The 14,286-nt window shown below is 54.5% G+C and overlaps 1 protein-coding gene across 5 annotated transcripts in view; it reads left to right on the top strand.

The window, feature by feature from the left end:
• Positions 1–14,286, top strand: part of ABR (ABR activator of RhoGEF and GTPase) — a 196,330-nt gene that overhangs the window by 173,173 nt on the left and 8,871 nt on the right. The window contains exon 1 of one of the 5 annotated variants that reach the window (XM_084802753.1): positions 3,114–3,571. The exons of the other annotated variants lie outside the window; for them this stretch is intronic. Coding sequence (XP_084658879.1) covers positions 3,407–3,571 — 165 coding nt within the window. The 5' untranslated portion in view covers positions 3,114–3,406. Of the gene's footprint in view, positions 1–3,113; positions 3,572–14,286 lie in introns of those variants that run through there. 5 annotated transcript variants of the gene reach the window in all.

Here is a 14,286-nt window from a genome sequence, read left to right as displayed (position 1 = left end):
GTTCAGAGAAAACAGGTCACTCTAGAGAGGCAGCCTCCCTATTCTGGGGTTCTGAGGAAGAAGCTTCCTCCTGTGTTCACAGGCTGGAGGCCTTGCTTGAGAGCTGTCCCCCCACAGTCTGCAAGGCAGTGCCGCAGGAGACCCACAGAGAGGCTGGGCATTATCCCTCTTGACCTCTTTTTCCCTCAGCAATACTTAACCCAGTTTTGCCCCTGTCACATCTATGCTGATCAGGGGGTTTCCCTGCTCTACACACAGCCTAGGGTCTTCTCTACCTCCCCCCTCCCCCCTTCCCACCCCCATCCCCACCCCCAGGGACAGCTCTGCTCTGGCCATGAGCCAAGGGAAGGGATGAGGGGGAATGTGACAGTCCACCAGGGACATCTGTTCAGTGGTGAGGGCCTTACCACCCAGGCTCTGTTTATCCAGACGTGGGGGTGGGGTGGGGGGTGTCCTAGGAGGCAGTTCTGCCAGGTGTGGCTGAGTGCTTAGGGAGGACGCAGCGGGAGGGGATGTGATTACTTCCTGCGTGGCCAGGCTGGCATGAGCCTTGCCTAGCTAGAGCAGAGATGAGGACCATCTGGTTGGCTGCAGAGACCCCACTGCTCAGCCTGCCGCTTTTGAGGAACTTGCTGGGACACTGTCTTGAACAGCTCTTCCTCTACCCTGCTCCTAAGCCACAGATTTCAGGAAGAGAAGGCAGATCTGTGCTGTCCCCAGAGGAAGGCCCCAGTGTCTGAGCATCTCCAGGGAAGAGCCTCCCAACTCAGTTACCCATCTGCTAAGGCATTTTTGTTACCATAGAGACCAGCTGGCCAGTGTTCATCCAATCAGAGCTTTCTTTACCCAGACAAGTGTTGAGCCTGGGGTTCTTAAAGACAGACAAGTGTAGGACTTCGGGAACAGGATTTATCCTGCCCCCCTTTCTCCCACACAGCAGTGCTGGGGAGCGGTATGCCATTGTCTGAGACTGCGTTTGGTGGCATGTGACCCAGCTAGAGGGAAGAGAACTTTAGGAAGTCAGTGTCAGCCGTTCTGAAGTTAGCCAGCCAGCGCCAAGTACCAGCTGTGTGTCTGCGGCAGGTGAATGAGGTGAGCAGTTCAGATGGTGCCTTCTCAGCCGTTGCACCTTTGTGAAAGGATGCTGAGCAAAAGCCAGGGACCTGTGGGAGGGATGGGGTGACTTTACCAGTGATTGTCGTGCCTTGTTTCCACAAAGCATCCCTCATTCCCTTGGCTAAAATTGGCCTTTCTCTCGACTTGTATGGCGCTCCACTGTCCTGGAGGCAGAGCGAGGACCCTGCCATCCCCATACGCCACAAAAGCCCTTCCGCCTCCTGTTGAGAGCTAAGTCCCATCTCCTCCCTGCCTCCCTCGGCCTGGTGTACTCTAGGGACAAGCACTTATGGGTCCCTCCTCATGGAACCCAAGCCCTTAGCCCCAGGTGGAGTTCAGAGTGTCACCTGTGCCGCCCAAAGTCATGCGTTTGAGGTTGAGGAGGGCAGAGGCAGCTGCACTAACCTCAGTCTCCATTTCCTCGGATGTGAAGTAGGAAGAACTCCTCTTCTAAGTTGGAAGAAGGTTTTTTTGTTTTGTTTTGTTTTTTCCATGAGAGCAGTCTTTCCCTCTCACCGGTTCTTTGGCTGGCCCCACAGTTAAACTGTCCTTTCCCTCCAGAAAGGTGCCAAGGGCAGGGACAGAAAACCCAAGGATTGTCACTGGTTGAGACCCAGCATGGCTATTCAGAGGGTCTTCAGGACTGACGCCTGTACCCCATCCCATCGCTTTTTCCTGAATCCTGAAATGTAGCTGCACTTCAGCCAGGCAGTGATTGTGACTGACCCACAGAGCTCGGGTTTGTGTGTGTGTGTGTGTGTGTGTGTGTGTGTGTGTCTGTCTGTCTGTCTGTCTGTCTGTCTGTCTCACTGTGTCCTTTCATAGCTGCGGCCGTGTGACCTCAGTATGTTACTTCTCTGTGAGCCCCAGTTCCCACAACTCTGAAATGGAAGCACGAACAGCGTTGTCACCTAAGTGCAGTGTTGAAAGCCCGGTGCATGGTGCCTGGCTCATGGCTGTCACCGTGCAGACCCTGCTTTCCTTTCCGTACGCGCCCAGCTTTGCAGGGGTGTGAAGTCCAGGATACCTGGGTTGCCCATATGCTGGCCGCCATCTAGGGTTCTCTGGCTTTTGTCCTGTCTCTCCAGTATCACACTCTTGAACTTGCATGGTTAGCTTAAGAAAGGACACACTTCTCCTTCAGTTAGAACAAGAACTCGCTGCATGTGGTATCACACACCTTTAATCCTGTCACTGGGGAGGCAGAGACAGGCAGATCTCTGAGTTGGAGGTCAGTCAGTGCTACATTGAGAGACACTGCCTCAGAAATAAACAACAACAAAAAGACAATAAAAACCGAAGCACTTCCTAGTTGTCTCCTCAGGTCCTGCAGCACACAGGGCTGCGGCTAAAGGCAGCAGCGGAGGACCACCTCCATGTTAGACAACCCTTAGCCAGAGCCATATTTGCTTTCACAGAGTTCTTGGTGAGGGTCACCAATACCTTCTGGGGCTGCCTGAGCCCCCAGAGGTTGCCTCTTTATTCTGTGCATTTGCCACAGGAGCCTTAGGAGCATAAACAAGTGTCCAGCCCTGCCACCACGTTGGCATTGGGGAACTTGTCTTAGGACAGGATTTGAGTGAGTAGGGAAGTGGATCGCCAAAGCAGTCCTTTGCAACGGAGGTGGGCAGCTCTTTGAGGCCAGATGCAGCCTCTGCTCAGAACTGTGGCCCCTGGCAGTCTCCCTGGTTTGGCCTCAAGCCTCCTTGATACCTACCCAAGCCCCAGGAGCAGCCTGGTGATGAAGGAGTTAACGACTAGTAACTGGCTTGTGTTTAGCTGCTTGTTGAAGTTTATTTGGTAGAGCCTGGAAGGAGAGGTGGAGGGCGGGAGAGGAAGAAGCCCCAGCTTGCGAAGAGTTAAACCCCAGGCCGGCTTGGTTTTGGAGAGGGGCAGCTCCAAAGCCTTCTTTTGAGTCACTTCCTTCTGTGGGGCGGGAATGTTGTGTGTACTGCCTGCCGCCGGCTGTGGCGCTCGCTCGCACTCTGCGCCCCGGGAGCTGCAGCTCACCGGAGAGGGTAGCAAGCTGCCTGCAGGGAGGCACTGGGCCCTGGTGGTGTGCTCAGACTCGGCTGCTTCCCGGCTGCAATCTTCAGGGAGGGGGGAGAGGAGGAGAAGGAGGAGGACGCAGAGGAAAAGAGGAGGAGAGACTGGAGCCCCACACCGCCCGCTTCAGGACTGCCCCACTAACAGTCCCGACTAAAGCACTTGTGCGCCACCGACAGCGGCTCCCGCTGGTGCGCCTCTCCGCAGTGCTGCCTGGAGCTGGCCCTGCAGGCTGGCCGCTGGCATGACGACGGACATCCTTGCTCAGCCCGACTGCAGCCTGCAGGCAGTGTGCGAATCCCTGGAGCACTGCTGCCTGGATCAGCTGGAGGAGCCAGGGAGCAGGCGTGTGCCCAATACAGGCGCCCGGCTCTGGGGCCGAGTGCGCAGTAAGCTGCTCCGCCACAAGGTGCTAGCAGGGGCTTGGAGGGGTGGTGGAGGGCTAGGGGGGCTGCGGGGGGGGGGGGGGCTAGGGGTTGCTGGAGACTCTGTCTACCCCTGTGCTACTGCTCCTGCTAGATCTACCCAGAAGTCCCAAGACTGGAACGTGGGTCTGGGTATGTTTTAAGCGGCTTAAACTTAGTGATGAATGCTAGTGCTGTTCCCCACCCTAACCCTGGATGCCTTGCCTGCGTCCGTCCCTGGCTCAGCAGAAGGAGGTTTGTCTCCTGTGCCTGCTTTTCTCCTGAATATACGCTGGCAGGAATAGAAGTAGACGCCTCATTGGATCTCACTGCCCACCCAGGAGACCAGCACAGGCCACCCCTCGCCATCTCTTGTGGATAACAGTTCTCTGTCCCTTTGCTGAGGGGTCCCTCAACATGGTCTGCCATGGGAGCTTTCGTTGTGCAGGCTGAAAGGATCATTGCCACCAGGGAGGAAGGGCCTAGTGGTGGAGAGAGTGATGTGCTGAGTTGGGGAGGGGGGCTATAGACTGCTTCTTCAGGGACCACCCAGACAACTGCTGGGCTGGTGCCAGCATCCGGGAACTCACACAGCATGCCACGGGGTTCCTGACCAAGCTATGCCAGGGCAAGCCGCCTGCAGGGTCTTGCCTACAGCCCCAGACCTGAGTTGGGATTAAAGTCTGAGATAGAAGCTGACTGTCCTACAGCTGGGCAGGCTGCCCTGGGGGGCGGGGGGCACTGGCTTTAGGCCTTGGCATCAGGCAGCCAAGGAAAAGTCAGACCCAGTGCCCAGTCCACAGTAAGCGCTTGATAGCTCCACGGACCGGATCAACTGCCCGGGTTGCTTTGTTACAGGGTGCCGCTGGTCCTGGCTGGCTAGAGCCGCAGTAGTCCTTCAACTTAGTGTCTGAATGGAGTGTGGGATGGCACTGGCAGGTCTTCCTGTAGCTCAGAGGAAGACCCTCTGCCAAGATCTGTGCCAGCCAGCACCTGCCAAGAGGAGTGAGCTTGGGCCTATTGGCTCCTCTTTGGTTTGATTGCCGGCCAGTGAGGGCATAGTTGACCCTGGTAGAGGTGACATCAGTCCTGGAAAGTGCTCGGCAGGGAAGCAACTCGAGCTCTTCTGCTTTGGCCCCTGTGTCACCTTCAGTCTCCCTGGGGACTAAGCGAGCAGAGAGCCCTACTGGCCCTGGCAGCTACCAGAGCCCCTCTGTGCTGAGGCAGCTGTCCGTTGCCGGCAGCTTGGAGCCATCCCTACCCTGTTGTCCTCTCCTAGGTCCTGCTGAGGCCAGCAGACACCAGCTCAGAGCACGTCATTAACAAGACCTCAAAGGTGGCAAGAAACTGCCCTAGCGTGTTCCTGACCTAAAACTAGCCAGTCAGAGTCTTGCAGTCTACCTGCCGCCCTGGGTACCTGGCAGGGAGGGTTAAAATTCTAAACCCTAGAAGCCACACTTTCAGTTCTCCTTTCATTTGTGGCTGGCAAAACAGAAGCCACTTTAGGAACTCGTTGACTGGCTTGGCTTTCAGTGGTATGTAACAGTTCCGTTTGTCACGTGATCTCTGGCTGAGGGTGGCGGGCCAGCCAGGTGCTGGGCTGCTGAGCTTGTTGGCGTCAGTGCAACTGCAGGGTGGCTATGGAGCGGGGCTGTGCTTTGTAGCCGGTGACTCAGTGCCCTTAGCACATGCTGTGTAAAAGCATGTCAGTGTCATTGGCACTGCAGGTACCGGAGGGACATCCACCCTCCTCCTGAGCCTGCCTCACTGCATAGACCAGTGGGTGGGAGTGAGGCTTGTTCCTTCCTCTCTTCTGTAGCCGAGTTAGTCTACTTATTTCAGAGTGGCTTCCTGTCACATTAAGGGTGCTGAGATTAGGCAGGACTTCAGGTGGGCTCAGGGACAGGTTCTGCCTAGCCTGGCAGGAGGGACCACCTTACTACCTCATTAGCTGTGCCCTAAGGATTTGATGTCATAGCTGGGCAGTGGTGGCACACACCTTTAATCCTAGCACTCGGGAGGCAGAGGCAGGTGGATCGCTGTGAGTTCAAGGCCAGCCTGGTCTACAAAAGCGAGTCCAGGACAGTCAAAGCTATGCAGAGAAACCCTGTCTCCAAAAGAAAAAGAAAAAAAAAAAAGGATTTGTTGTCATGAATGTGGAGATACCCGTGGCCTTACTGTTCCCTCTAACCAAAGCCATTATTAAAGGTCAGAGGAGGGTGTGATTCATCTGGGACCCCTACACTGGGTCCAAAGAGTCTGTTCTGAGGTATTTAATCGTGTAAAACCTCTGTTTGCTGGAGGTGTGGGGCCCCTCCTGGGGGGCAGTGCTGGAATGGGTTACTCTTGCCCCCAAGATCGTTTCTGGAGCTGAAGCCTCATTCTAGGCCCTGGCTTGGCAGTTGGTTTGTTGTGCAAGCATTTACCAAAGGACACACGTGGCATTTGGCTTTGTGGGTTCTGCCAGGGCGTGCAGTATTTAACTTGCATCTCAATTTGCCTTTTCTTTCTTTCTTTCTTTTTCCGCTCCAGTCAGGCAGAACAAGCTCAGGGTTTTGCCCTTCCTGCTATCCTTCCTGGGTCTAGATTCTTACATTGAACCTACAAGAGGAAGGTCCTGAAGAAGGAATTCCATTCCTAATCCTGGAAGATTTTAATAGAGTCCCTTGTGGGAATCACAGAAGCTAAGTAAGAGGCCCAAAGCAAGGCCAGACCAGAGAGACATTCGTTTAGTGAGGAAATCAAGACTCTCATTGTTTCTCTGCACCCAAGACAAAGATGCTCCTCATTCAGACCAGGCTAGATACTGGCCAGACGTGGAGGTCCAGGCCAAGTGAAGATACAGCGAGCAGAGGAGAACTAGGGAAAGCTTCTGGGTCCTTTGTCTCTGTTTCAAAGAGCGGCCATGTGGGCCGGAGACACCCGGGCTTTGGAAGAGCTTCTCGTGGCGAGAAGAGGGCTGACGTTGGTAAATGGGCCTGTTCTGCGATGGCCGTTATCCTACCCTGCTGACAAAGGATGTGATACAGGGCCCCTTGAGATCACTTGTCTGGGGGGACCTTAGCGCTTAGGAGGACAGTAGAAGAGGATTCGGTTGTCAGGCTGATTTGCCACCACAGGGCAGCTCCTAGTCCTCCTCCAGAATGTCATTTAGCTTGGCAGATCTTTCCAGCAGAGGCTTGCGTACAACATGTGCATCCCAAGACGTTCACTTGGCCATTTCCTGGCTGTCTGTGCCATTGAGGGTTCAAGAGTGCTGGCCATGAGATAGATGTGTGTTGTGGGCGCATCTATCCGTTCTGGTTCTAAACATTAAGACAGACCTTAACTGTGTGGGGTAGCACAAGCCTGGATTCCTAGTCCTCAAGGGGGGGACAGTAGGACCGCCACATGAGTCTAGCCTGAGCTACATAGTAAGCTACGTAATAAGACCCTTTCTGAGAAAAGGGTAGGGAAGAGACGTACTAAGTTTCTGTAGTAGAAACGCCCTGCCTGTGGTGGCCTGATGCTCTGCCCAGCTGCCATCCTCCCTAGCTCCTTATTATCAAAGAGGAGACCCTTGCGTTGTGTGCCTTTGCCATCTGTGGACCCAGCCTGGAGTAGTCCTTCAGCAGTAGACAAAAGAAGAAGAGCATTTCCTCAAGAACTAGAGACCCCTGCCACAACCCTCTTTCTCCTTGGCCCCTGTGGTCAGACCAGCAGCAGGTAGGAAGTGGGGTTTCTGAGGTCCTTGTATTTACACAGCCTCTGTGATTCCACCTCCTGGAGTGAGGAACCCTGACTTCTGGGACCATGTGAATAGTCTCAACCTCACTGAGCTGTCTCCCCTCCCCCCAAAGCAAGAGTCCTAGCTGTCGCATATCGGATGTTCTGTAGCTCCACCGATGTAGAGCCACCCTGTATACAACTTGCTGTTTCACAGGATTCGTGCACCCTGAGATGGGAGTCCTTGCTCAGGGAAACTTATCAATGTTTTTGGCACCTGGGGTGTCTTGGCTCTTGATATTGCGTGAGGTAAAAGACCAGGCCACTCTGCATCTCAGATCTTATACACAGGTTGGCTGGTTGGCCGTGTTGGGCTTAGTGCCTTACGTTTTGACGGTCTTGGATGAGGGATTGCTAAATGTGCCAACTGAAGTGGTTCCTCAAAGGCCAGAGCTCCTGGCATCCAGGGCTGTGGTAGCGTCCAGAGACGCTCACTGTTTCCCAGGCCCAGGCCCAGGAGGACAGAGCCGTGGAGGTGCCACCTGGGGGTGTTGTCGCATATGCAGAGACACAGCCCTTTGCCAAGCACCCCTCTGCTGAGCTGACAAGGGACTGTTTGTCCTCCTTTCCTCTGTCACAGCATGCTGGGGACAGGAAAGAACACCTGGTGGCCTAGAGGAACACACAAGTCTTGCTCCTGGGACCTTCCCAATGCCCAGTGTGAGTCTTGGGTTTCCAAGAGCTTTGGACTAGCTGTTTGTCCTTGGACCCACAGGGCCATAGGAGCCATTCCTGAGCTGAGAGGTGCAGGCTGGAGCCTGCCTTGGCTTGAAAGAGAACCTGAGACAGAACCAAGAAGTCTGTCCATCCTGGACAGTGGTGCTTACTACAGCTGGTGCCTCAGATACACACAGTCCGTTCAGTGGCACCCACAGCGCCCGTGCCCATCCGGTGCTTGAGTATTGTGCTTGCACTCCAGGAAGTCTCCTTGTAGCAGCCCCAGACACACGAAACACGGGCTTCTAGAGGAGGAAGGCCTAGGCTGGTGGGAGCCACAGGGCTTCGTTCTTTCAGTCCGGGAATGATGGCTTAGCTTGCAGTGAGACCTTGGGTAAATCTCGTCTGTCTGGCATCAGTGAAGGAAATGAACGGCATGACCTCTGTGAATCCAGCTCATGTGATGGTCTTGGCTGGGACTCAATTCCTGTTTCTAAGCTTCATACTCCCCACACGCAGGAGAGGTCACATGGCTGCCTGTGGCCACGACCTGCCATTTACTGAGTATGGGAGACGGAGAGGTGAACAGGAATGTTTGGAACCCTGGTAGAAAGCTAATGCTGTCTCACCCCCCCCCCCCCGCCCATATCCTGGGGCATGGATGTCGATGGAGTTCCTCCTGTGTGCTGGGCCAAGGGATATAGAGGGGGCCAGCCAGAGGGACCCTGATCTTAAACAACGTTTGGTCAATAAATAGGGTCATTCCAGGCTGATTTGTGAAGAAAAGAAAACAGTGAAATGGATTAGAGAGGAAGGGCTGGGAGGCTTAGCTGGAGATTTGATTGATTGATTGATTGATTGGAGTGGGGTGGGGTGGGGTTTGAGGCAGGGTTTCTCTGTGTAGCCCTGGCAGTCCTAGGACTCCCAATGTAGACCAGGCTGGCCTCGAACTCACAGAGACCCACCTGCTTTTGTCTCCCGAGTGCTGGGGATTAAAGGCATGTGCCACCACAGCCCAGCTAGAGAACTTAAATGACAGACTAGCTCTTCATGGATTTAGCCATGAAAGGTCTGAGGACAGTGCCGTCCAGACAAAGGAGCCCGCAGTGCAAAAGCTCTAGGGTAGATGTGTTCAGAAGCCATGCAGAGTGGAGGGGGAAACTTGAAGGCCTAGGGACTTGTCAGCATCAAGAAGGAAGCCTCTAGAGCCTTTCTTAGTAATGTTGCTGTGTCTTGAGCATGACCTGGGTGCTGGGTGTCAGCCTTTGAGCCCATGGTGATCTTCCAGACACTTGACATTCCAACAGCAGCCAGCATGGAAGGATCCTGGAGAGCCTGCTGCCTCAGGCAACTGAGGCCAGCTTCTGCGACTTTGGCCCTGACCATCTTCAGACTGGGCTGCTGCCCTGCTGACTCTAGCATGGCCCTGGGCATGGGGCATGAAATACTTGATTTTCTTGTGAGGTGAAATCCTCAGGCTGGGCCTGGGTAGGGAAGGCCTTGGCAGAGCCCCAGGGCCAGGGGAGATGTGAAGGCCAGAAGCAGCCTGGTTTTGAGTTTTGTCTGCCTCTCCTCAAAGTTCAGCCATGCCCAGAGCCTAAGAGTGTGGTCTCCACAGTATAGGCTGAGACCCCCCCCTGGATGGAGCGCTGGAAAGGGCAGGTTGCTGTGGGCCTAAGAAGCTAACCTGGCTTCAATAAAAGCCTCATTCAGAGCTGCTAAACCCCTTCCATATGTGGGCCTTGGGAACTTCAAAGTTCTCGAGAGGGGGAGGGGAGGCAAGGAAAAGCAAAGGGGCCTCATCTGAGTGTTTTAGAGTACGGAGTCAGCCTAGCCTGTCTGTGGCTGGCTTGGGAGGAGGTGGGCAAACTGGCCATAGGGCACCTTCAGGGCAGCCTGGCCGGCCCTGCTGTGCCTATTTCATTCAGGGGGAGGCGGCTAGAAAGTTAGAGCTGGCTGTACTTTACAGTGAGGCCGCCGGGCCACTGGGAAGGTGAGGTGACAGTTTCTGGAGCCTGGCCCTGGTCTTTTCTGACCCAGTTGCTGAGCTGGAAGGCAGGATGGAGGCCCGTTCCTCTGCCCGTCCCTGAGCTCAGCAGCCACGTTGACAGAATCTTAAGTGCCCTGCTGCAGGAAGGCGAGGCCGCCTCTTGGCAGAGCCCTTTCCCCACTGCCTGCCCTGCTGCGCCTCTTCACGCCTGTGGTATGTCCCAATGACAGGCTGGCTTAGTTTCCCAGGGGATCCAGCCCTAAGCTGGTGTCTACTTGGGATGACAAGGAAAAGTTAGCCCAGGACCGCCACTGTGTCTCATAGTATCAGAGTCATAGGACTTGTACCCACAGCAAACGTGGTTCCTACCTGGCTGGGTCAAGGATCCTCAGAAACATCCAGATACCTTTAGTTTGGTACCCATCCGCAGCTGTTTTTATTAAGGCCCTTGAGTCATGTGATGCTCCTACACTGCCTTTCAGCACAGCAGCTTTAGCACGCTGGATTTAACTGCCCTTGTTAAAGAACATTTCACTTTCATAACTCTCTAAAGCCTGCTGTAGACTCTGTGTGTGTGTGTGTGTGTGTGTGTGTGTGTGTGTGTGTGTTCCCTTCCAGAAAAGGACAAGGATGGGTCTCAGTCTCAGCAGGCCAAAGGCAGAGTAGACTAGAAATGATAGGACTGTAGGAACAGCCCCAGGGGACAGGAGGTCAGGGGCTTGTGCAGAAGGCTGAGCCCCTCAGCCTCTGGTCTCCAGTGCTGTGGCAATGATAGAGGGGGGTGCTCTAAGAAAGGAGGGGTTTCACTTTCAGAGGTGTGGGCCTGGAGCCCCACTATGAGCATTGTCACCAGGGGTCTGTGTCATCCCCTGAGCCACTGGGTTGCGTCCCAGGGCACTGCTCACTGACGACGGCTCTTCCCTCTTCCACTTTGCACTGAGACCAGAGGTGGCTGGTTGTGACTTCTTCCTGTGTGTCCCCAGCTGCTCATAGGCAGGCCTCTTACTGAAGATTAAACTGCCCGGGGGGTGGGGGGGTTGGGGGGGCAGGGCAGGCATGTTAGATGCTGAAGCAACAGCAGCATCATTCCCTTCAGTGGAAGGGCTAACTGTGTGGTAGAGGACACGGGACATGGTGGAATGTGGCCCAGCAGTCAGGAGGATTCAGGCTTGAAGATGGTTTGGTCCACTGATAGAGAACAGGAAAAGACTCCAGCGACAAGAGTAGCGCAGGCTTGCTTTGTGCCTCCTAAATGCCAGGCACAGGGAAGTGGCCCAGAAGTGATGGAGTTACCTGTCTGGGCTCCTCAAAGCTGAGCCTGGGGGAGGAAGGACTTCTACACCCGACAGTGTTCCAAAACTCAAACTGCGTGTCCTTGGAGCCTCACCCTTAGAAGACCATGCGAGTGCTTCCGGTCCTAAATATGGAGTCGCTTTGGTCTAAAAAGAGTGACAGCTGACTGGGATTCTAGCAGAGCCTCTGCAGTGCGTGGCTTACGGCCTGGCGCACTCTTGGACAGTACTCTGAAGGCCTCCACTTCTCCTAGGGAGAGGGCAGAACCTGTGGCTACAGTGGGACTGTGGACTGTTGCCTTGCTGTGTCTGTGTATGGCCACTGCTTAATATCTTCCTTTAAGGCGCTTTCGCTTTCAGGCCTGATTCTGTTACCTGAGCCCCACCCTAGGGGGTGGAGCCTCACTGAAGGGATGCTCCCGTGGGTCTATCCGTCGACCTTTCTCCTTCATATGGTCTGACACCTTTCACTCAGTGTCTGCTCCTGGGATGCGGGGATGGCACCTGTCTCTGGGACTCACCGATTGTCCCCTCTGACTGATATCCCAGGGGCTGGCTCCTCCACCCTGAGCACTAATCTAATCAGGAAATAGCAGAGTCCACAGTTCCCAGGGGTTATAAATAGTCACAGCAACTTAGGCAGCATCGTTTCTCTGGAAAATGTGCCATGTCCCTCTTGGCTCCCCACCCTCCCTTCTCTGTATTTAAATGACATCCTGAAATAGACTTGGTTTCCCAAGGCTGCCGGCCTCCTGGGAAACTGGGTATTGTTGTCAGGGCACTGAGAAACTGGGAAGGCCTTTTCAAGTGGGTACTACGGGGCACCTGTGGCAGGAACCAAGGATGTGGCCGTGGTAGAAACTCACAGAAAACAAGAAGGGCACTTGACCCACAACTGTCCTGAGGAAGGCCGGAGTGTGCGAACACAGCAGATGGCACCCAGCAGTCGGCAGACAGGCTGGAACGTGGAGAGGAGCAAGAACCTTCTTAGTCCTATGTTTCTCCTCTAGGGCTTTCTGGAAGAAGCAGCTAGAACAAGACCTTAGCATCAGCGATGGCTTTACCTATTTGGAAAGCTCCCAGGAAAACAGACTTCATGTGTGAGAAACAGAGGAAACAGGAAGTTTGTGCTGGAAACATCTAGAAGCCTGGTGTCTCTTTTCTGAGTGAATCATGGTGCCAGCAGCTGCCTCTCCAGAGTGCAGGTGCCAGGTTAGGCATGTTGCATAGTGTCCTGCAGAGTTAGCCAAGAGAATAAATCGGGGAGACGTGACTGCAGCTGGTGCACATTGCCTAGGCCTGGGACACCGCGCAGGTTCCCCACTGTCAGAATGGGACAGCTCTGAAGGCTTAAGCCACAAAGGGTTTGTCAACGTGTCAGGCTTACACAGAACGTTCAATTCAGGCAGCCTTGTGAAGGACGCTCGTCAGTGACCCACCCAAACTCACGAGGTAGAACGGGAGACCCAGGCCAGCCTGACGACTCATCCCTGCCGTTTCCAAACTCCAGGAGCCAGGGACCGTTGGCCCTGTCAAGAGGAGGTACCAGGCCATAGGGTACTCAGACAGGAAAGGGATGTAAGGTGACTCTGGCTAGGTTTCAGGACCATAAAACAGCCTCTGGCTTCTGCCGGTACCTAGAAAGTTGTACTTTCAAAAGGATTGGTCATAAGCCAGGCATAATTATGCGCATCTGAAACCCCAGCAGACACGGAGGCAGGAGGATTGAGGGTTCCTGGGCAGCCAGGGTGACATAGCAAGACCCTGTCTCAAGAATCTACAAAGCAAGGGATGTGTGCCTGAGTCCACATCAGTTCCCTCAACTGTGTGGGCCATCTGTGTGGGCTCCTTGGAGGGGGACAGGGGGATAGAACCAGGGCAGACGGAGGCCCTGTCTATAAAGACCCAGCAGTCTTAGAGATGAAGTAAGAGGAACTGTGAAAAGGCAGGCTGTGCTGCAGGCCCAGGATTTGGGGACAAAAGTCGAGAGAAAAGGGAGGTTGAGGAAAGTAAAGCCAAAGTTGGGGCTTCTTTTGTTTCCCAATAGCATCCTTGGCCGTGAGCCTTCCGTATGAAGGGGCCCGGGCCGCAGCATGCTGATGGCTGTCGTTGTTGGAGGCCGTCCTGTGTGCAGGGTCTCTGCCTAAGAAATATGTGTGTGTGCGCTTGGTTCTCTCCATACTACAGTCTCTGTCTGTTCTCAATGCCATTCCTCCGCTGGGCAAGGAGCTGACTGTTGAACATCGGGGCCTGACCCTCTGTGGCCACAATGCAGGCCCAGAGCAAGCCAGGTGGTCATCAGACCCTATCAGGGTGACAGACTGGGGAAGGACTTGGGCTTTTTTTCATGGGGACAGTAGCCTGGTAGGGGCACATGTGCCCGTGAAGTGCAAACGCTTGCTGAGGACCTGAGGGAGAGGGGCACCTTCTATGAGGCACTGTGCTGGCTCCTGACGCCACATTGTCAGATGGGCCTTGTCACCTCAAAACATGAGCTCATTCTTGTGTTCTTAAGTGGATGATGGTGGGTGTTGAATCTCTATGGTAATTAGATTCCACTGCATGCACTTAAAGGATGATGTCACCGTTTTTAAGATGTCAATATTTACATTATTCTGGAAGTGATCTTCTTTACAGCTCCTTAAACTTGCTATAGAAATGTTGAGATGTTGACTTTAAAATGTGCTGGGGTCGGAGGAGGCTAGCTGGGGAGACAGCACGGCGGTGGGTCGGTGACATGGGTGTCGCGTGGTTTGAGTGTCTCATTCTTCCGTCTAATGGGTGCCAAGGGCTGGAGGTTCTCAAGGAAATCGGGAAGCCCTGGTGTTCCCCCACTTTTCCTTGCTCATCTAAGTGCTTGCTGTACATCGTGCTCACTTGTGGACAGTTGTTGCACCTGTGAGATGAGGGTTCAGGACCCATCTGACCATGTGGTGCTCAGGAGCCAGCACAGTATGATGGCCCCTCCTCTTCAGGGAAGGCTGGGGAGGGCTCCGATGGGCCGAAGCCACCTCAG

This window comes from Acomys minous (genome assembly GCF_964271855.1).
Source record: "Acomys minous genome assembly, chromosome: 12".
Lineage (NCBI taxonomy): Eukaryota > Metazoa > Chordata > Mammalia > Rodentia > Muridae > Acomys > Acomys minous.
Note: the sequence above shows the minus strand (reverse complement) of the source record. Positions and strands in the feature narration are given on the sequence as shown.